This window comes from Aphelocoma coerulescens, chromosome 2 (assembly GCF_041296385.1).
Source record: "Aphelocoma coerulescens isolate FSJ_1873_10779 chromosome 2, UR_Acoe_1.0, whole genome shotgun sequence".
Taxonomy (NCBI): Eukaryota; Metazoa; Chordata; class Aves; order Passeriformes; family Corvidae; genus Aphelocoma; species Aphelocoma coerulescens.
The window spans coordinates 20470892-20494294 of NC_091015.1; the positions used below are offsets into that span (position 1 = coordinate 20470892).

The following is a 23403-nucleotide window of genomic DNA, read 5'->3' on the forward strand; positions in this document are numbered from 1 at the left end:
ATCACTTAAAAGATATTTTGTAGTGCTTTCCACTGTTTTTCTGACATCTAAAACTTAGTTTCTTACAGATTTCTAGTACAGAACCATCTGCTGCATTCCTTAGTTTTCAGTTCCTTTTTCCTGCATTTAAAAACGGGAAGTTGGTGTTTATTCAAGCTGAATTCAAAGTGGTGAGGAGAGAAGCCCTCCTTGTTATTGACAAAAGAGTTATTGTGCTGGCAGGAGCACCCCCCTTCCCCTTCCCCCTCACTTGATTCACAGGGAATGATAAAGCTGAAAATTATACTAATAGAAAACGTTTTTTTTATTTCAAAGCATTAACAAAAAGAAGGAAGAATGTAAGGGTAAGAATATTTTAACTCATGTAAATGAACATAACACAGTTAACAAACACATTATTGAATTGAAAAATCATTGCAACTTACACCTGGTCTTAATATTCTTTACTGACATGAACTGTGTTTTCCATAGCCGAAAATGAACATGACAATGTTTTCTATCCCAAAGTTTTCTGAGATAAGAACATGAAGCAGTTTTTTAAGTGTAATAGGATATAGCCATAAGGTGCAATGAAAGTGCTGGTCTGATGCAGTGAAGTTTGTGGGGTGAAATGAGTTCAATTTTGCAACAGAGTTAGACAGGTTCTAATTTTTGAGGTATTTTAGTGTCCGCAAAGTCACAGCAATGCAGTTCTAAATGGCATTCACGCTTTATTGGACATTCCTTCTCACTAGTTGACTTTTATAGTCCTTTTTCAGTACATGTAATTGTTTTTGACAAATGTTTTGCACTACTGTCCTTGCTAAAGCACTTGAGAACATCTTGACCATTACAAAATTATAACATCAAACCATAATTCTAATTTTGTAAAATATGTATGATTAAAAAAAAATCAGCTGGTGCAAAAAGATGAAAGTTATTTAAGTTTACACTAAATCTCATTTAAGATCTCACTAGGAACTTTTAACAGATACATGCTTTAATTTCAGTGAGTAACTTGCTGCTCCAAGTGACTTGCCACAGGACCCATTCTCACCAACTCTTCAGTCACCACATCATTTTAACAGCGTTTCATTGCCGGAATCTGTTGAGAGCTGGTTTTGTCTTTTTCTTCTGTAGAAATAGGCTGCCATGCCAGCTCCAAAAACAGTTAACACAGCCAAGAAAATGAGTGGCCAAACAGAGACATGAACAGGTGGGTGAGTCTCTTCATTCTTTTCCTTGCCTGAAATGAATCCATATAACTGTGAGAAACCGTAGTAGTTTTTATTTCCACATACAACATAAAAACATGAGGGAGATGTTCTCTCCTGCCTGAACTTGAAGGCTGTAAACTGAGCCCTGAATTTTTTCTAAGCAGTAGTCAGGTCTCTATTCCTAAAGCTAACATGGTTTTAGTGGATCTGGATTACAGTGACATACAATGCATGTGGTGGATGCTTGTAAGAATTTAATGAAAACGTATGCTTTAGATGCCTATAGGATGCTAATTATTGGAAATTGGTTTTATAATATTTTTATGTTACATTATTTACACTAATGTCTTTGGAAGAAACTTTCATATCCATCTACATAGTTTCCAACAGCCTAGTTGAAGCACACTGTAGCTGTTCTCAAAGTTCTCAACTCTGGTCAGTGCTGAGCTGGTCAGCTCAGGGTTAGCCCTGCAGCAGTCCTGTTGGCCAAGAACACAGGAGTGCTCTTGTGCATGGGGAAGGCACTTTGGGGTTACCCTGAATGATTGATAACCATGCACCCCTCAGCAGGACTTGTTGTCTAAAAGAGAGTGGTTGGGGAAAACTCATTTTAAGTTCTTCCTCTATTTAGATTTTTCTTAATTTTCTTGTGAAAGTTCTTACCTTTTTGCTTTTTAGGGCTCCCATTCGGCTCAACTTCAGTGAATATCAGAGAGAATTGATATGACACTTCATTAGAATTCGTACATTTGACTGTTTTGCAAAAATAGTACAGGAACAAAACCTCTTGAAGTTCTACTGTTGCATTAGTAACATATATGTCTGCTATAAAAGGCAACAAATTGAGGCAAAAAATACATTGCTAAGCTTTTATCTTCCTACTTAACCTTATCCACTTTTAAAATTTTATATTGTTTTTATATTTACAACATTAAAATACTGACTCTTTTCTGTGTTCATTCAAAATATCTTTTCACATTTTTCCTGAAATATTAATTTTAATTTGCTAAGAACATGATGTACCACTCTGGAGATTAGTTTTACATGGCCTATTTTGGGAAGATCTGCATGTCTAGCTGTTACAAAATTTTTGATTCCTAAATGTCTTCCTAAGAAAATGCCTACTGAATCACATGGGTAATCTTCCTATTCTCCTCTGTGTAGGATAGAGAGAAAAATGAAAGACCTTTACAAAATTTTGTTGTTGTTGAAGAAGTGCAAAAAAAAAAAAATTAGCACTCAGAAATGAAGAATTATACACATAGAATTAAAGATTTCTAAATTATCATGAAAATATTTCTTTTCTTGGCTCTTTTATGTCACAACTTGCAAACACCCTTGATACCCAGAGCAGAATTTATAAAGGCAAGATATAAAGTGAAAGCAAACAGAATGCAAAATGAATAGGTACAAATCAATAGAAACCCCTACTAAAGCAGGAAATAGTTACATATGGGAGCACCTTATGATTCAATGGATGGACTTTGGAGATTCCTTACTATTTTAATACTATGTAGGATGGAATGTAATTTGGATGTTTTTAATAAATCTTTAATAGGGATTAACTGATTTACTGCCGTGGGTGTGTGCTGATTTAAGCACAGAAATTAACAGTGCATGGGAGATGACTGTTTCTTGGTTGCACTTCAGGGCTATTTTCTAATTAAAGACTACTTGGAAAATGAGTAAATGCTAACTCCAAATTTTCAGTTATTTTTTCACCACCTATCATGTCTTGAGATGTCTTTAGCATTGAAATCAAGTTATTTTAACTTGTCATTCAAATAATAGAATCTTAAAACTGGCTATGCAGACAGCCTTTACTTTTTTTGAGGTTTTCAACATAGGACAGAGATGCTCCCTATGATTTACTGGGAACAATGCACAATGCAAAAGCTGGAAAATTAAATCTGATCTCACAGCTACTACAGCAGAAAGTGCAAAGGTTTAACGATGGCTACCTACCATTTTTTTAGATAAGATTGATTTTTAACATCTAAGTTAGAAGAATGAAATGATAGTGCTTTCATTCAGACAATTTCCTTTGTATCTCCACTTGGGAATGCTTCATGTAGTGTTTTACCTCTGAAGCATTAGTCTGGTATTTACAGTATTGCGTGAAATTTTCCAGAAATGCTGGTAAGAAAGCTTCTCTAGTGACTTGAGGTTTTCATTTAGAAGGGAAGTGTTCTTCATATTATTATTGCAATACAGGTGACCTTTTAGAATCCCTGAGGCATTACTGACTTATAGGTTGTTGAATCAGGGTCAATATGAAGCCAGTTCGAGATGTTGGAAAGTCATATAACTTTTGAGAATAACAAGCTGGAAGAGGAAGATTGATTATTCACATTGATTCCTCCTTGCAAGGGTATAATAACTATCACAATAATTAGTTCTTGGAATAGTCATGCCCTTGCACAAGTGTTTGACAGGTGCCATATCAATGCCTGTGTTAGGTACTCAAAAGTTCTGGAAGTTTCATTCTCAGCCTAGACTGTACAGGATGTTACTGTATTTCCATGTGACTGTAGACAGCGATGTGAAGAGCTTTCAGTCTACAAAAGCAGGCTGAACTACAAATGGTTAGAGAAGTGGGATATGCCAAACAAAACTGCCAGAAATTACTTCCAGAGCTGTGGTGAAGGGATGTAAGAGTTACTAGTGAACAGATCTGCCCTGTCACTAAGGTCTGGCACACTGAGGACTTACCTTTGGGTTTTTTGCAGATAAATCCTTTTTCAGAAGAGCAATCGCTTTTGTCCCAATAACCAGATGGTGCAGTTATTTCAACACACTGATGCTCCACACTGAACTCTTTTTCCTCCCAGTTAACAAAGTCCAGGACAGCATTATCTAGCCACAACCACCGGCCTACAGAGCAATTCGCAAAGTAAGAAAAAAAATTAAAATGCACTCCTTAGGTCAGCAATTTACTTTAAAAATCTATAGTAAGCCACTTCTCAGCAGGAACCCATTTTTTTTTTGTAAAAGTACAGTAATCCTCACTTTTCTCATATTAGAAAGAATTTTTCCATTAAAATTTGGAAGTAAGACATACCTTCCACATTTCGGTAAAGTCCTATCCAAAAGCCTCCTACTTTATTTCCAAGTGGTTGAATTTTATGGGTCAGAAAGTGAGATTCATCCATGCTTTCTACTGAAACCAAGGTAGCTCCTGAAAGGCATTAATGAGCAAATAACCATAACCTACATAAGGAAAAATTGTAATGACCTCCTCTTTCTAGTCTGTACAAAGAATAGCTTCTGGCAGTATTAATGCTGCTCTGTTGGTCTCTCCATTTCTGGTTGCAGAAGACGATGACCTGGAGGTACTTAGAGGCTGTGGCCCCCCACTACTGCCCCAGGACAGTATGCCAGGAGCCAAGAGCTGATGGGCAACTCCATACACAGGGAACTGCAGAGCTAAGAGGACAGAACACTGCACAAAGTCACTCTTGTCAGCTTATTTTCATTGTGCCAGCCTTAGAACAGCTTATTAGATAGAAAAATATCTCTAATTTTTTTTAAAAATCAACACTTTTACGTTTTTATGTGAGTTTTGTATAAACCTTGGCACAAATCTTGTTAGTTGATAATGAAGGCTCTCACCTAAGCGAGCACACTCAAGGGAGGCCAGTGCCCAGGTTCTCCCAGCTGATGCTTCAAAGTAGTAGCAGTGATCATGGTAAGGGGTCCAAGCTTGGAGTTCATCTCCTTCAGGACAGTCTCCAGGCAGCTCAGCAGGGTCAGTAGGAGCTATCTCTAAAGAAGCCATATGGTATGAAATTGGTATTGCATTATGAGTTATCTATGATTCTATGATATGTGTGTAAATAGTGTGGGATTTCTCTCACCCAGCTTTATCTATCTGGACATTATTCCCACATTCCCCCAACCCAGAGAGCAGGGAAAGCCAAGCAGTCAAAAGCGTGAAACACCTTATTTCTCAAATCACATTTCTTAGGACAAGGAATCAAATTGCATCCTACAACATCTAACTAACTGCCTTGGAAGTACTGCGAGGAAAGCAAACCCTGAGGGTTGGTACAAATCTCAAATCTGCATTATCACAACACAGAAAGCTGTTGTAGGCTAATGAGTCATTAATTCCACAGTCTCATGTCTGGCTGCCTGGTGTCTTCATGTTGTTACTTTTTAGAAAAAAAAGCCATCAATGGAGCATGCCTCTGCCAAATTAAACTCTGTTTCTGATCGTGGGTGCAGCTCCAATTCACTTGGATGGATCTGTGGTTCTTGCACTGCATAAGCAGACCAAATGTTTGCAGCCTTAAAACATAAAGGAGGGAAAACAGCATGATTCTACAAAATCTAGATGCAAACATGCCTCTGCATGTATCTGCAAAGAGTTAAAGTATCATTTATATTTCCAAATCTCTTACAGTTGTAGCTCTAGCAATAGTGGATGGAAATTAAACTCTTGCCTGTATTTTGGCTCAGTGACACTTGTGTATGAGCTTCCTCAGTTGAAGTTCATACAGTCAGTGCACAACCCCAGCACCTACTTATATTACACACAGAGTCATGTGATTTATGGGCGTGCCTTGTAAAGAGTAAGATATACCGTGAAAATAGAGCTTCATCGTATGGAAACAGTTTTACCATGGAAGCAGTGCAGCCAGGTGGATTTGCACAAGAGCCTTTCCTGTGCCTAAATTCATACATCATCCAATAGCAAACATCCACCTTCTGCAGGGAGGTAGGCGCTACCCTCAAACATAGGCCTCTGTAGGGGTAGCCCAAGATAGAGCAAAGTCTCTGGGATTAGGCAGACTCATAGAATTAGGAATGCTTCTTTCAAATTGTTACATGCCTTTGCTTACCATCTGATATCATGCAAACTGAAAAGTAGCTTTCATTGCAAGATGATGTTTTCCAAGTACCATCAAGATCGAGGTAAACACAAGCATTGTTCTCCTTTGGTTCCCCTGCTGCCCATTTTGTGTATCTAGTTTTCCAGTTATTGGTCCATTTGTAATAGCCACCAGTCTGAAAACAAAGAAATTCTGGTAATAGATTTTTAGGGTTTTTTTTTTACATGAAAAGTTCTGTCGCATAAATATAAAGTAAATATAATCATATGCCTATTTGATTTCTTCAGAAAAAAAGCCATGTTTTTAAGCCTCTTCTAAGCAATCTCACTGGGCAATTTGAGTTAACACAAGAACCACACATGAACAGTGTTCAACACTGCGTTGCTTTTTGGAGGGTTTTTCTGAAGTAACAAACTTCTACAACATGGTGAGGAGAAAGTCAGATGAGGCCATCTTAGGTCATTTAGTAAATCCCATATCAAGAGAAGCAATTACAGAGAATTTGTCCCCTCTGCTCTGCTTTATTTAAATTAAAATTGGGAGCTATTTGTGCATAAAGATTACTTGACATTAGGCATTAAACAGCTTAAATCTTGAAATATCTCCCTAATACTCATAGCAACTTCTATTAATATAATAATAGCTCTAAGTATCCCCCTGTACAGCACGGCATTTGACTTTCAGATGGCCAACAGTCTCTTCATGACAGCTGTACTTTCTGGCTTGTGACTCTCAGCCAGCAGCTTGACTTCTTTTACTGTTTTTAGTACTTTCTACTTTCATCTTTTGCTTCTTGCATAACCTTTTCTGTTATCTTCACTCCGTCTGGTGGATAAAAATCCTCGACTAAATCTAGGACCCCTAGATTTTTGTGCATTTACACAGTGAAGCCATGCAGAAAAGAGTTGTTCTGCTGTTATGAACTGGTCATCCAGAGGACTGCTGAAACAGGAGAGCTCCCTGAGCACCTGCACCTCCTGTCTATCCAGCACTTACCATATTGCCATTAAGACCGATCCATACTGGTTTTCCATATGTCAGCATCTGGATCCACAAGAATGAATGGATATAGGCATCTGCAATGCTGGCAAGTTCTGCAGATTTGTCTAGACAATTTTTTCTGGCCTCTTCCCATTGCATTTCAGATGAAATGATTGAATAGCTACTGCCATCATAATGAGTAAAGCCAGAGGCTGGATTTGTGGATGGTACTTCTGGCTGTGAAGGCACTATGGAGGAAAAACTGAATGCATGAATTTACAACATATTGTTCATCTCTTGTATGGAAGCTATAAAAGATTGGTCAAAAAGGTCCTAGTCAATAAGTCAAAATCTTTTTCTAAGCTCATGAACAAAACAAAACAACAAAAACCAAAACCAAACAAAAAAACTCACAAAAAAACCCCAAATAAAACCACCCAAAATCCCAAAACCAAAAAAGGCACCAAAAATAACTTTCAAAACATGGAGCAAGTATGTTAATATAACAAGCTGAGTGAAATCCTGGATGTCCTGAAACAGAGTATACTTGCTATAGAAATGACTGGTCCAGACTAAGACGCCTAAATTGGATATTTCAGATTCTGTGCTATAAATTATTTTACTAAGTCCAAATATCTGAGCATACGTTCATTTCAGATAAATGTGGTGGATAGGACTTAGGACAAGTCATTTAAGGCATTAATTGTTGTAATCTGTAGTGTCAACCTGAGACTTTGATACCTGATGTTAATTGATCACCACTTGCTGTTGACTCCAAGCTGTTGGCCTGTTAGTAAGGGCTTCCAGAATGCTGCCTGCATGTTTGAGTCTGTATCTGCACTGTATATTTCCATCCTTGAGATTGTAAATGTATTCAAAAGAGCTGGAACTGGGATAAAGCAAATTAAAAATGCCTCCATAAAACTATATGTTTGCTTTGCAGGGAGGGGTCTTCTTACAAGCAAGTTGGCTGTGCTGAGAGAGAACAGGCTGCAGGCCCTGACTGAAATGAGGGGTCAGGGAATAATTTTTACTTTAATAAAGCTGAGGCAAAATGGTTTTGTTATCTGTGCTTTGCCTTCTCTACTCCTGTTATGTGGTTGGGCAGCTGGGATTTGTATAATTCTACAGGAGAAGAGTCATTATTTATCAGTTATTTTGGTGTAAAAAATAACAATATTCTTCTACAATAGAGACACATCCAAGAAACTGTACATTCTGATTGACATCATGGCATTCAGTAAAAATACTGTGAGAGGATTAAATGCTCTGCTCAGAGACATCCAGGAGAATGGGAAGATCACTGCAAGAACATGATTGATACTGCACTTAAACAGGATGCCTAAACTCCTCCTATTTTGCTGAGAAGAAATTCATTTTCATTTATTATTCTCGAGTATTATTATGATTAGGTACGAAATCCCATTTAAGATAGTGGTTCCTCTTCAGCAATTTCTGTGAAACAAATTATACTTTAAATATAGCACTGGCTTAACACTGAGGGAGCTCTGAAAGCCTGATAGACTCAGAATGAGACTCAAAGCAGGAAGAAATAATTTCAGTTTATATATTCAGCTTATCTAGCTAAGATACTCTTTCTCTTTAGGAGACTGGTTTGAACAGAGCTCACGTGAATTCATCTGGCACACGTAGCCTCTTTTGTTGTCACAGCTATCATCTCTCCACTTCCCATCTGACTTCATGATGAAGACACAATCTGTCTGAAGGAGAGGAGAAGAGGCACAGCCATTACAAAAGGCAGTGAGGAGGTGGTGAGCTGAAGCTCCTGCACTGCTAGTGCAGGCCTGATGGCAGAGAGGAGAGGAGCTCGTTGAACACCTGTGTAGTTAGTTCAAATTTCCTAGGTTTCTGCCAAGCAGCTTGACCTGGAATTTATTAGTAACCCTGTAAATTTGAACCAGGCTTCCACTGGTGCCAGTTAAGGTTTAAAAGAAGTCAATTAAAACCAATTTTACCAGCTTTATTGAGAACCCTTTAATGACTGTAGAAATTACCAAAGTACCTATGATTAATCTTCTCAGTTCTGATTTACAGTTATGTAGATCTGCTTCAAAACATTTTCATCAATGAGAAAAACAATGTAAGAACTATTATTAAAAGCACTAGTCTGCCCTAGTCTTTCTGCAAGACTCTCTTGCAGAAAGCAGACACTCTTTGATGGGTTTTTTATAGTCATTATCAAGTTATCATTATCAGATGCCCCTAGCAACAAAACATTTTCTGTTTACTTCCTTATGTTTGATTGCTCCAATATTTCCTTCATGACTTCCCTGATTTCAGGAATGGCCATGACAGTCTTTCAGCACTTCATCCAAGATTCTCCTTTATGCTGATTCAAAGAAGTTATAGTCATCAGCAAGTTAAGTGACGGTAGATGTTAAAAATCTTGGGTGACTAACTGCCAATCATTTCCTCAGAAATTGCCACCTTTGGAAAAGAGATTGAGTTTCAGCAGAGAAATAGTAATTTCATTGGTGGTACCAATTTGTACCATCAGAAATAAGTGAAGCAGTGTGGAACACATTAGCCTGGAGTGGGACATATACACAAACAAATTACTGTTGCATCAAGAGTCTTAATTTTGGTTTATCATACCCTCTCTCTGTTTGGTGTTGCAACTTTAGTATTTGCATTATTGTAGTTTGGGAAGGAACTGATATAATATAAGCTTCTCCAAGCTTCTTTTACAGAACCAGTCTTTTGCAATAGTTCAGATGGAAGGCACAAAATCCCTCTTCTACAGAACCTTTGCCAAACATTTGGGTAAATTTGGAATCATTATCAGATAATTTGCTAAACCCCATTCTGCTTACGAAAGGACTTGTTTCAGGATCCTATTATTGCTGCTGTAACTTTTCTTTCAGGTAGGTCATCTAGCTGCCCAAGATATACAGGTTACTTAAATTTCCTGTACCTCCAGAGCATCATCTGACAGTGTTTCATACTCATAAAAGTCAAAGTAGCTTTGTTTCTTTTCTGGTGCACCATGAACCCAGTTGGTGTAGGAAACAGAGCTTCCATCTGTCCAAAAAAATGTGGACTCTTGGTTTATATCATTCATCCCAATCCAAACATTAGTTGTGGCATACTTCAAGTGGTAGAAGAGAAAAGCTGGAGGGAAGCAAAGATTTCTCATTAAGGAAAGTTCATCATGACATGACTTGCCCAAAAGAGGGAAAAAGTGCAAAAGAGTGGGGGCCACAATAAAAAGATAACATTCTCCACTACAGAGCCCATCTGCTGTTAACTAAATGTTTAAATGAGCATCCCTTACCCACTGTGTTTGCACACACAAAGTTTTAGCAAATCCTATTGCCAGTGAGAGAGACAGAAAATACAGATTTCTGTCAGTGTGAGAGATCTGTGCAACCACACTCAAAACAGACTGGAAGTTTCATGAAAACAAAGCAAAAAAAAAAACTGGAAACAAAATTTATTTCTTATATGTAGTAATTTTAGCTATTGCCTTGCACTTGAGTTAAAATAAACCATGGACTGGCCTGGCTAATAAGCAATTTTCATCAGTTAATCCCATATTCTATATTGGAGAGTATAGCAGTTTCTTTAATGAGAGATTAAGATTTTTTTTCTTTCAGTAGAGCCCATATACATACCTTGGACTTGTTCATTTGGTATTGTAGCCAGGTTTCCTCCCAGTTTGAAACAAACATCTCGTGCAGAATGCCACGTGAGATTTCTTGTTACATTGGAAGCAAATACTTTGAAACACTGGAAACAAATCAAACACTTTTTTCAAACTAGCAAAGACTGGAACTATTGCATGTGAATAATACCAATTATCTCTAAGATATACTTTTTTGCAGAAAAAGAAATCAGGGCTAGAATAAGTGACAGAGCTCGAGAGTAGAAAGTGTGTATGTCTACCCAGGCATACACTTATCCCCCCTCATTGCACAAGGTGTAATCCAGGAGTCTGGTATCAAATAAACTGAATGGAATGAGGTTAAGTACATAATCACTGTTCACATTTTCATCTGCCTTCTTCCTGCAATAATAGAGGCATCATTTGAAACCAAGAAAATGTGGCTTTGAGTGACACATCTGCTGGGAATAATCTCCAGTGTGCTTTATCTTCCTTCCAATGACTGCTCATCCTGCCAAAGGGTATGAAATATCCTTTGGCACATTGACCTAACATTCTGAGGATGCAATAACAGCGCAGTGTACATAAAGTAGATGAAATAACCTTTGGGGGATGGAGCTTCAACTCAGATTGGTACAAACTCTTCTGTTTCAGCAATGAGGACTTCCAGACTGTGTCTGAATGCAAAGCTGTACTCAAAACAATTGTAGTTTGGCATCATCTTTCTGAACTCAAAGCTTTGTGAAGCCCATACAAGCCAAGGTGATTGTTCAAATATATTCTTTCTAAATCTTTCCACCTTTTTTACAAGATTGACCATTAAAAATTTGCATTTCTAAACAAAATAATATACATGAAGAGAGGAGGAGAGGTTTTCTTAAACAGTAAGTATATTTTAAGCCTGCACAAACTATGCTCTCTGAAATATATTCAGCACACTTCTACTTTTACTGTATTTCTCTGGGAAGTTAAATGTCTATAGTCAGCTCAAAAAAAGCTCAGCCATGCAGCCTGCACATTTTGACTAAGTAATTACTGTCCAGATTTACTTTATATTCATTAAAAAGTGAGGTTTTCAGGATTTTCTTTTCAGTTCTTCTGCTTAACACAATTTACTGAAGATATTTGTTGACATACCCTGTTGTTAAAAAACATCCAACTTTCTGGACATCCTCCGGGAGGCAATGGAGAAGCAAATGTTGAATTAACAGAACTGTTATGTTTTTCACATACAAATTTATTGGCAGAACCACAGTTTACATCATTCCACAAGCCTAAAAATAATTAAAAAAAAAAAAAACAAGTCGAGATGTTATAGTATTTGTAATAATAATTTATCACTTTTTTTTTTTAATGAACACAATTTTTTCTGTTTTGTATTTCAGGCTGCAGCTTGATCTGAAGGCAAAATAACCACGGCACCTTCAAATAAACTCCAATAGTAACACCACTGTAGCCCCTTGTAGTTAATTTGAGCTCCCTGACCCATTTACTCCTTGTTCCGGGCTCTCTCCACAGCGTCTGTGTTTTGGTTTAAAACAAACCTGATTATGGCTTTTTTGAGCTCTGGCACCATCAAATTGCAGGCAGCAGGGGAAACACAACAGTAAGCAAATTTGAAAGAAAATGGATCAGAAATGGATGAGATAGGAAATACTAGATCAATCTAATGGCACAATACAGTGTTCAAACATACTGCATGAATTATTTGTAAAACATAAATTGAGAGATCAATACATATATACTAAATTCCCATTAGCCTCAGTTAAGTTACAGAAATAGAGCCAAGAGGAAATAGAGCCCTAGGATTTGCAAGAAATTTGCATTTCAGTGTACTTGTAAACGTGTCTTGGGGCATTAGATGTATTTTTTTCTTTCCTCATTGACTTGTGCCTTCAAATCCCATTTCTTGTAGCTGCTATAAATGTTTTCTTAAGTTCATGGGAGAGAAGACAGACCATTCAACTTTTTACTGAAAGAAGTAGTGAAAAGCACTGTAAAAAGGTGCAATATCAATCTTAGAAATCCAGAAAGAAACATCTGCTTTTTAAATTACACATGGTACTGAAATCTCCCCATTCCAAGGACAATGGCTCTTCTGTGGCTGGTGGTCCCATGACTGGGAAGAGTTACACCATTGCATAGGTTTGTCACTGGAAAGAAATTGCAGAAAACAGCTACCAAAGATAGTGTGACAGTTGGCAGCAGAAGTTTGACAGCATTGGTTACAATCCGAGCAGAGACAAATAAAATCTAATAGTTTTGCATTGCTACTTACCATGCTCTGGCAGCATTACTACACAATTTTCCTCATTATTTGCAAAGTTTGGTTCATTAGGAGCCCAGGCCACATAGGTTACTGGAGTTCCATCCATCCAGCTTAAAGAAGAGATATATAAGTAATTAATTAATACCTTCAGTTGTGACATGATAGTCTTAATGAACACCTCACAATTAAGAACGACTATGAGAATTAATGAGAACTGGCTATAACAGGAGGGACTGTCTGAGATTTTCCATTCTTTACTTGATTATTCTAATTTGAAGAATTTTCTGTAAAATATTTCTGGTTGCAAAATAGAAAAAGAAAATACCAAGCATATTTTTTTGTTAATGGCCAGGATTGGTTTGACAACAATTAATAAGAGAAATCAAAATCAGTTAGTCATAATACATAATACAGAGAACAATATTAAAATTTTATCTTATTACAATAACTATTGTATTCCTAGTTAATATTATGCTTCTCTGAGCATTCCTGATGTTTTCACAGGTGAAAACAAGAAGGAAAGTACTTTTCTGTGGATTTTACCCTGCTCTATGAAGGGTGGTCTATTTTTCTCTAAACTAGAGGACATTCTGTCAGCTTTAAAACCATCCTTCCTGAAGTACCAAAACTGAAATTTTTTTGTCCATATATACATGCTTTTTACTTTCATATATTGCTATTGAAGGAAGAAGAGGTTGTCTCCACATTTTAATCAGTATTTCAGAATTTAGGTCAGTAAGCCTGAAGTGGGAAAAAAAATCACCACTCTCTATCTCTTGCTGCTGCTGATACAACTGATCTAAGTAAAGGCGATTCTCACTGGACCCATGGAATGCTCTATGTCCCTAATTTTTCTCCTAAATGAGGAGATTAGAATCATCTCCTGACTCAGTCACTATCAACTTGTCTCTCCCCACTCCTCTTCTGTCCTTCCCAAGGTAAATGATTTACATGCATTCAACAGTGGCATTAAAATAGAAAGGTTAAATTCAAATCTCCTCTAACCTTTTCCAGATCAACCTCAGAAGCACCTTTTTTCACCTCCCAGACACGTCCTAACTAGCAGGTAGGAAGGTAAGCAGTGTATCATGCTCTTCAGTATCTCTTAGTTTAGTTTTGAGTTGATTTGTGCGTTGGTCTTTTCAGAATACTTGTTAATGTTTCTGTACTGTGAATTTCTGCTGACTTTTATCCTGGAACAGGAGTTTGCAGAGACTGCCTTTTGTACTCATTACTTGTGTCTTCCTAATTCTGGAGAACCCCTCTGAAGGTATGATATATAGATAAAAAGCATTAGAAAGACAAACCCTGTGATATAAGGCATGTTTTAAGTGTGCGTGTATGTTTATAGGTATAAAATTCAGCATGGTGGAACACGACTCCAATTTATGGGGCAAATCTCTGAAAGAAACTTGAGAAAGTGTGGATGGAGAGTAGATCTGCCAAGCCTTTATTTGGCTAAGTGCTTGCTCAAGGAAAACAGGTTCTTTTACTATTTATTTTTGGGGAAATCTATTGGACTTTAGAATATTCTAGGACTATCACATTCTGCTCTGTACACAGTATGTGGAACAGCCTTCAGACCTTGAAGAGAACATATTCAGTACCTCCAGCTACATAAAGTATTGAATTTGTTTCTACATGTTAAGAGCTGCACTGATCATCTTAACTTACCTGAACTTTTTATCAAGGCTCACTCTTAGACCAATGAAGTATCCTATTTGCCTACTCCCATAGCTCTCCTAAGGCAGAGAGACACTATTTTAATTTAAAACATAAATCTTTGAAACAAAACAAGCAGAAATTGATACACCATTGATTAGGTTCACAGAGCAGCCACTGAAAAGCAGTAAAGCAGCTGCTTGCAGTTTAGCACAGCAATGTATTTATATGCCCAGGCACAGAAGTCAGGTTTTTATCTGGGACATCAGAGCCGTCCTGCAGTGCTGAAGGCCCTTGGGATGGAGTAGAAAAGAAGCAGATTTAGAGTCAGAAACTGGTACTCCTTTTCATTCTCCCTCAAAGACCAGCTGCTTCCCAAGAGAGTTGGTACCTTCCCACATTGCTCCTCCCGTCAGCTGCATCAGCACAGCTGGCACAGAGCAGGAGAGGCCAAATCCCATGGGATCAAAGGGTGCATTGGGGGATATTTCATTAGTGAAAATGCTGGTGGCTCTCCTTCTGAGACAACTCAAGTTTTGCAAGCAGATTGTCAAAATCATTTCTACTTTAGGCTGTCTGTTTACAATGATTCTTACATTTTCTTTTAATGCTCTCTTTAGGAACCTTCTTTCACTGTTACTATTAACAACAGCTAGGTCAGCAGAATTCTTCCTGCAAATCTCTTGGGCTTTTTCCATGGAGACCTGTTCTTTGCTGATATAGTAGAGTTTATCTTCATATATGACCCATCCATCCACAGTGGTTTTATATTCTGGAAGATAAATAAGGTAGCCTTAAATTCTGTATGTGTAGAACACAAAAGCTTATTTTAGAATAACAATTTTAGGAAAAAAATTATGAATAATTAGAATGTATTCAAAGACCTACCATATGTGTCAATTGGTTCAGATTTTAATGATGCTCCTGCAAAAGAAGAAGATAGGAGGCATGATGCATCTCTGTAGAGTGCTTTATGATGTAGCTTGTGACTGACTGCAAGAAGAGTGAGGAGCAGAGCAGGATTCTCCACCCCTTTGGCTATTGACTAGAAAGTGGGCTTAGCCACACAGTTCAGCTTCACATGGTTCAATATGCAAGGTCATCTACTTTAACTTTGTATCATAAGCAGTGCTTCACATCAGCAAAAGCCATAGCTTTAGCTGAATCACATTCCTGCACAGAGCAAGGCAAGGGAAAATTGCTCTTCCAGCCAGTAAGTCACAGTAGTTTTATCTGAAACATTTTAAACTTTGGGATATAGCTCCTTTACTGATCCATCAGTAGACATTCCATAATTCACCTGGGGGTATGTTCATCAAAAGGGAGAAAATTTCCACTAGATTTATTTTAACTCTATTAAAAAACTCTCTGAGTAATATTCGTAAGCAAATGGAAATACAACTCTATGTATGTGTATATGGATATATACACCTATACTGACTGAGTTATTTCTGGTTGGGATAGAAAAAGAAATGGCACTGCTGTGAATCATTGCTTTTTCAAAAGGAGTTGAATCCTGAATAATTCTACAGGAAAACTTGAAGTACCAACAAATCTGACAAAGATATTGTAGCTGATTTTTGGCTTTGCCTGTGTTAAGATAAAAACCAGTATTGTAAGAAATAAAATACAAACCCTTGCAAATTCTTACCTCCAACATTACAAAAATAAAAGCAAAAGATTCTTAATATTAAAAAATTTTGTAATCTTGAAAATATATGGATTATTTATACACCCTAATTTATGTCAAATAAATCTATTTATTCTTATCATCCATAATTGAAAAATCTCAGCCTATAATAAGTTACTCAGTGCTCTTGACCTCCATTTGGAAAAAGTAGTTCTTCAAAATTTTGCCTCTTTCTCCAGCAACTTAACTTAGAAAGCAACTGCTTATTAAAGTTTTTAAATTTTCTTGCGAAAAGAGAAGAAATCTACCTTGTTTTATTTGGCAAATCCAGTTATGCTGTACTTGACAGACTGAAAGAGACCACAGTCCAGAAAGTCTCGCATCATCGAGTGAGCCACAAAACTTGTGTTGTCCTGAATTCCTCGGACTATCATCCCAGTTTGTGTACCTAACCTATAGAAGAAATCATCTTTGTTACCCTTTTCATCTGTTTCAGTAGCTGTACTTTCCATTAGAAAACATAAATTAATTGCTTTTGTCTCAGAAATCCTGGTTTTAGCTAAAAAGAGTTGGAAATACAGGGAAAGCAATAGGTGTAAAGATTTTAGAGTGGAGCAATGATGTCAGTGTTCAGACATGGCTGTCTTGCCCCAGAGGGCTTTTCCTCTTGTTTGTGCCCTAAGCCATAGACACAGACAGAAGAGGAACAGGCGAATGGACTGTTTCTAATGAACTTTGCCTAGCTATGAATTTTACCCACATATCACTCAGGCTAATCATGTGCAGACTGGGTACTTTTCATTCCATGTCTGACCTGGTTCAAAATTACATTGTCTGACATCTGTCTGGTGGCAGCGACCATATCATGCATCAATTCCTCATTCCCTTCTTCCCTTCCCTGTGGTTAATGAGGGTGGGAGTGTGACTTTTGGGAGGGAAGTCATGTCCTGCAAATCTAGAGGGCTTACCTCTGATGAAACTGACATCTGAATGGAAAGGGAGACCCATGTGGTACAACCTACTTATTATTGTCAAGAATTCTTGGTAATGTCACCTTCTGAAACTTTTATGGAAAGTTATGTGAATAAGATAAGGGAAAAGGTCCTTTCTTGTGTTAAAAAAATGAAAGAATAGGGAGTAGTAGTAAATGGAGGGTAATAAAAGTAGATCCCACAGAAATGTTTTTCACAGCTGTAGATATTTGCATGGGCTCAAGAGATGACTGGATAAATTCAAGGAAATAAATGAATTAAAATTTTATGACCGCACTTACTGGGGGATGCAGGAGTATACTGGGAAACATGCTTGCTGTTGGATTAGCTCTTAAAAGTTTTTGGCTACTGAGACAGGATACATAATACAGTATAATGAATTTTTATGTTTTGACCTTAGGTGTAAATATTATCTTATTGGAAGAGAAAATAAATTACACAAAAAGCTACGGATTCTGATGAGATACAGAGAATTTCCATGCATTCAAAAGTTTAGCTATGGTATTAATCATGACAATACAGATTAGCAGATGGATTACAGATTAGTTTGCAGGATCCATGTTTTCTTGATGAGGATAACTGTAAAAAGCCAGAAAGTATATGTAAAAATGCCAAAGTAACTTAAGCAAACAAATATGATGAAAAAATACTCACTGGAGAGCCATCACTCCAGGCAAATCCTTCATCTGGATTCAAGGAAAATATACCAAGCCAAAATGTTTCAAACATACAGCGAGTGTCACTAAAAGAAATTACAGGACAGAGCAGTGTGTAAACATCAACTCAAAAAACATCCAGAAATACATTGTTGAACTTTCCAGAGCACATTGTAAAAGCAGTGAAGTTGCAAATTTCCCTATTACCTTTGATGAAGTGCATACATATGTTCTTCAAAGAAATGTGTAATATTTCAGTGTCAATAGCTTCGTTATCAGGCTTATTAATAGTATTGATCATGTATTTCCCTAATGTACTATTTACTTAGGGAAAACCTTCACAGATTCAAAAAGTGGTTTCAGCACTGACCACTGCAGGGTAGATACATATCTACTTCAACAGTAGATACATTGATCATGTTTTCTACCCTTGTAGAAATACCGCTAATTTCATGTGTTTCTAAATTATATCTAGTAATCATGATACTGGTGGAGGTTTTTTAAAATTTTTCTCGACACACATCACTCTTTTTTTTCCATGAAAATGTTAAAAACAGTTGTTGCTGTTCTACTGAATAGATAAATTTCGAACTATCACAGGTCTTTTCACTTTTGAGGAATCCATGCATTTCAGAAATCATGTAAGATCATTCATAGTAGTTCATATGAAAATTCTTTTAACTCTGGTAAGATAAACACACATCAAATACCAACCGCATTGCTTGGTTTAGTAACAGTATCTCCTCCTTAGTGATAATGGTGACCAGATCCCCTCCTATTTGTCTGCAAAAATCTCGAGCTTCAAACCATGATTTCTTTCTAATTTTTGATCTGCAAAAACACTATGGAGAAATTATTTAAAAACATATTATATACATGTTACAATAATTAAAGAATTATAGTCTTGCTTAAACATAATTGAGGTTTCATAAGAGTCAAGTAAAAGTCTGTAAGAGAAATACCATTTTCTACTCTGTTCGTAGAATTTTTACCCAGAGTTGCCTATCTACTTAGCATAGTGGCAAAAAAAAAAAAAAAAAAAAAAAAAAAAAAGGGAAAAATGAAAAGAAAAAAAAAAAAGGAAAGAAGAAAAAAAAAAGAAGGAAGGAATTTCTAGAAGGAAATACAATTCCCTTTAATCCATTTTTATCTGAAGGAGGCCCAGGCCACCTTCCAGATGAAGGGAAAAAAGAATAGTTGTGGTGGAGAGGCAAGATGGCCTGGGAGGAGTCCAAACATACAGGCAAAAGAATGACCTCATGATCGTTTACAACCCTCACTTTACATTTGTAGTACGATGTCTAACTAGTTCAAGAGAAAACAAGCACAGATTTGACCAAAGTTAAAATATGATTTTGGGATAAAGGAGCACAAGCAAATAGCATTCCAGCAGAGTTTGAAAGAAATGAAAAAAAACCAGCAAAAAGAGAAGGACTCAATAATTCAATAAAGTTATAAGAAATATTAACATCTCACACTTAGCACATTTCAACTTTGCATGATACCAAATCACTGTTTGCACATTACACTCATTTCTTGTTCAAACTCCTTTTTAATGCCTGCTCAGATATAGCTGACTGTACTTCAAACACAAGTTATCTGTAGCTCTGCATCAGAAACTCTCGAATAAATGTCCTTCATAAACACTGGATTAATTAACCTTTCATGTGATTTTTTATCCTTTATTTTGTGGGGTAATGTGTGTATTTTAGCAAGGCCCACAATTCCCTTAGGAATTGTGCTGCTGGAGGCTTTACTTCACTGTTTCCCCCTGAACTCTCACACATCACAGACAAATACCACATGTTTGCACAACAGACATAAAGAGCAGCACCAACAAACCAGCTTTGCTGCTTCTGCTGTTTAATACAGAATTTTGACATTTTCCTTTTAATATTTTAACATGAAGCTGTTTCCGGTTTTTCTTTTTTTCTCTTTTCTTTATGTTTTTCTGGGGCCTTGATGTTTATGTTCCTCTTCTTCCATTTCCTGCACCAGTTCATTCAACCCCTGGAGCACAAACTTCCTCATTTTCTTTCCTGTGCCATTCTCCCCTCCCTTCCCTTCCCTCCCTTCAACCTCATCTTTCTTCCTTAGTTTATCCCCTCTCATGGATAATTTCCTGAGAAGAATTTTTGGGATTTTGTTCTTTGCTCTATTCCAATCTCAGATATTGCAAAATGAAGATGCCAGTTTCTTTTTCTTTTTTTCTTGTTTATTTTCTTACCCCAGACCAAGCTGCTTCTTTTAACTATTTAGGCACTTACTTTAAAACAGGAACTTCTATGGTTGTTTGATACCCAACCTTCAGGACATGCAGGGACCAGAGCAGTAGTTGGAATAGGTGGAACTGTTGCACCCTTTGCCCATTGCTTGCAAATATATTTTTGCTTTATCTCACAGTCAAGAACATCCCATAATCCAGCTGCAGTCCCAGTTCTCATGGCTACACATCCTGGTTTATTTCCTTATGAGAAAAAAACCCAAAACAAACATGCTGGATATTTTATAAAGTGTGAATTATTTAATTCTTTTTTAAAATCACTCACTTTTTGCCCTGCAATAACATTTGAACAGCAAATTTATATTTTAGGTGTTTTTCATACAGGCAGAGTAGTATTTTCTGTTTGAGCAGGTCATGATCCAATTAGAATCTTACTTTTTTTTCACTTTGTTTTTGAATGTCCTGCATAATTAATTCTTTGGGTAGAAAGTGGGTTGAGAGTTTCTTAAAGTGAAATCTTGTGTTTTCAAGTGAGAATCTCATTCCTATTTATGTTAAGCCTGTTTTACATGAGACAGCATTACCTTGGTCACTAGTGTTTTTCGCATAGATGGAAACAACCCCACTGGTGCATACGAGGGCAGGCGTGCAAACCCAGACAGTTTCAGCCCAAAACTTATCCCATGGTGTTTGCTGTAATTTTAGATGGTTCTCTCAGAGGAAACAGAGCTGCCTACCTCCCACAAGATGCAGTCAAATGCACAAAATGGGCTTATTCAATGGATTATTTGTGCTCTTTCTTAATTTTCTAAGTATTTTTAACATTTTGGGTTTTTTTTAATTTCTGTTTGGCACAGACCTGATGTTTTAATGGACCTGTTTACCATCATGCCAAGAAAGAAATGAAATGATCAGCTATAAATCCATCATTTTATGCCAGTTCGAGACATGGTTTTTCCTAAGAACATCCTTTACCTGCATCAGAGTTCACCTGCTGTTTTACTGATCATGCTCAGTCACTTATTCTCCTGATACCATCCTGAGTTTTCTCACAGGCACATCTTTGCTACCAGAAATAATTTACTACCATCAGCAAATTTTGTCATCTTACTATTTCGCCTTTTTCAGATTGTCTGCAAATATCTTGAACAGCATGGGCTCTGGCACAGGTCATTATGGGACTCTGTTGGTGAACACACTTCCCCAGTAAAAAATAGCCCCCCTAATAAAAAATCCACCTTCCATTCAGTGGCTTTTGATCAATACTTCTATTCATGTAAGAGCTTTTCTGTGTTAGGTCAGATTAGCTGAAAGTCTTTCAGTAATTGAGATAGACCACACTTAATAGAATTCCCTCATTCATATGCTTTCACCTTCTGTGGGGAGCTCTGGGAGACCTATAAGCATAACCTCCCTTTCCAGAAGTGATTTTATATATCTTTCCCACTATATCTTCTTTATTAGAGATTCAGCTAATTTAGTAATGACTCATTCATCTGTATTTCCCCTACCTCCCTGGAACCATTTTAAGTGTTGGCACCAAATTTGTCTTTTTGCAAAGCTTGGATGTCAAGGCAGCTTTAGGAGGAAGTTACACATTAAAGAGAAGAGTTCACTTCATGTAACCTTAACAGCTCCTGGATACTTTGCAGCCATGCTTAGTCCTGACTTCATGCCATCAATTTACTCCATAGTCTATTTTCTTGATATTTACGCTTGAAATAGATTCTCCCACAATATATACCCTCACAAAGCTTTCCAGCACAGAAAGTCCACTTTCTTCTCAGTGAACACAGATGCAAGGAAACAGATTTTTCTTTACTGTTCCAGCCTGACTGTTGAGGAATGCATTTGCTGCAGGTAGTTTGGTTTGCAAGCTGCAGTGCCAACTAGAGATTGAGCTGTGGGTGGTGGGAGCCAAGGCAGAGGGCTGTGAACTGGCACTGATACTTTGAATAGCAAAGGGCACAGGCACCAGTGGCTCAGCCAGGTGACTGGACACCCAAAGACACAGAGCCAAGGACCTAGCCTTAGTGCATTTAGACTGTAAGGGTAAAAAACCCCAGGGTTTCCTTTGTTCATGGACCCTCCTTGGAGGCACCCAGCTCAAGCTGTTGTTTTATTATTCACCATGATCGAATTATTTTAGGGATCAAAAAATCTGGGGAAACCTGGGTTCAAGCTGGTAAGGAAACCTTGTCTGACTGTGTGAGTGTGGGGGGTGTAGCTGGGAAGGGACCTTGGTCCCAGCTCATGTGGTGTGAGTGTGACTCCAGAGTGGCACCTGGATGGTCAGCGGCGGAAGATTCCTTAACATGACCTCTGAGTGCTTTCTTCATACTCTGATCATCTGCTGGTACCACAGACTCCCTGGCAGGCTTTCTTCTTATGGCATTTGCTAAGGTTTTACTAGTCTTTGTCTTTTGTAATTTTTTATTATTTTTATTTTGTATTTTATAACCTCACTGGAGGTTTTCAATAAAGTTTTCAGACAAATGATCACTATGAGGAGCATAGTATATCTCAGGGAGAGCAGATTTCCTCATGGCATTATGAAATCTTGTTTTCTGTGCTTCTGTACAGTATGAGCCCATGAATGCAGTTTTCTTAGTATCATACATAAAAAATAATAGTGGCAAAGTAATTTTTGATACTTTGAGTCTGTAATTCTAACTTAAAATTCATATTACAGTTGCTCTGTTTTAAACTCTTCTCCCAGACTAACTTTTTCAATAGAGGGACTATGTGAAATAGTCTCAGGACCTGTTTGTAACTCCTGTTGTCTCCCTGTGAAGATGTGGAAAAAGTTAATCTTATGGATAAATATATCAGATGTCCTAATATAAAATTGCAGTTCAAATTTTTCCCTTTGAAATTAAAATACAGGATTTGAAAACTGCCAGGGCTTGTAGAATATACCAAAAGTTTAAAACATAAAATTCAGAGGACATTGACCAAGCAGACCCAAATAGGGATCACAATTTCAGAGCACCCACCATCTCCCATCACAGCACCTACCAGGCATTCCTGCATTCCAGTGTGTGAAGGAGACAGCTTCACCATTGGCCCAGCTGAAAGTGCCTTGATCGTGCACATCAGAGAGGCCAAGCCAGAAATATTTTTCAGGCCTCAGCCCAACAAGGCTGGTCAGATAGGCTTGTTCATATCTGTAAAAGGGATCATAGAGATGCAAATTAAAACAAAGATGTTTACCCAAATCCTACTTGTCTAATGTGATGACAAAATTTTTTCTCCTATTCCTTGCTTCAAGCTGGGGGAGAAGACCTTACCATAGGATTCTGACTCCATATAAACAACAAAAAAAAGTAAGAC

General features: G+C 37.3%; 1 protein-coding gene across 1 annotated transcript in view; it reads right to left on the reverse strand.

Annotated features, from left to right (window-relative positions):
* Positions 1–316: 316 nt before the first annotated feature.
* LOC138106304 (macrophage mannose receptor 1-like) overlaps positions 317–23403 on the reverse strand; it is a 33144-nt gene continuing 10057 nt past the window's right edge. Inside the window, exons 11-30 of the mRNA XM_069006709.1 lie at positions 23089–23237; positions 20114–20313; positions 18561–18688; positions 17845–17932; positions 16507–16651; positions 15457–15492; positions 15165–15340; positions 14581–14648; positions 12916–13016; positions 11775–11911; positions 10648–10762; positions 9948–10144; positions 8643–8733; positions 7028–7260; positions 6041–6206; positions 4809–4961; positions 4258–4374; positions 3909–4070; positions 1860–1892; positions 317–1225 (exon numbers count right to left, since the gene is read on the reverse strand). Of these exons, the coding sequence (XP_068862810.1) occupies positions 1056–1225; positions 1860–1892; positions 3909–4070; positions 4258–4374; positions 4809–4961; positions 6041–6206; positions 7028–7260; positions 8643–8733; positions 9948–10144; positions 10648–10762; positions 11775–11911; positions 12916–13016; positions 14581–14648; positions 15165–15340; positions 15457–15492; positions 16507–16651; positions 17845–17932; positions 18561–18688; positions 20114–20313; positions 23089–23237 (2665 nt within the window). The 3' untranslated portion in view covers positions 317–1055. The remainder of the gene's footprint in view (positions 1226–1859; positions 1893–3908; positions 4071–4257; positions 4375–4808; positions 4962–6040; positions 6207–7027; positions 7261–8642; positions 8734–9947; positions 10145–10647; positions 10763–11774; positions 11912–12915; positions 13017–14580; positions 14649–15164; positions 15341–15456; positions 15493–16506; positions 16652–17844; positions 17933–18560; positions 18689–20113; positions 20314–23088; positions 23238–23403) is intronic.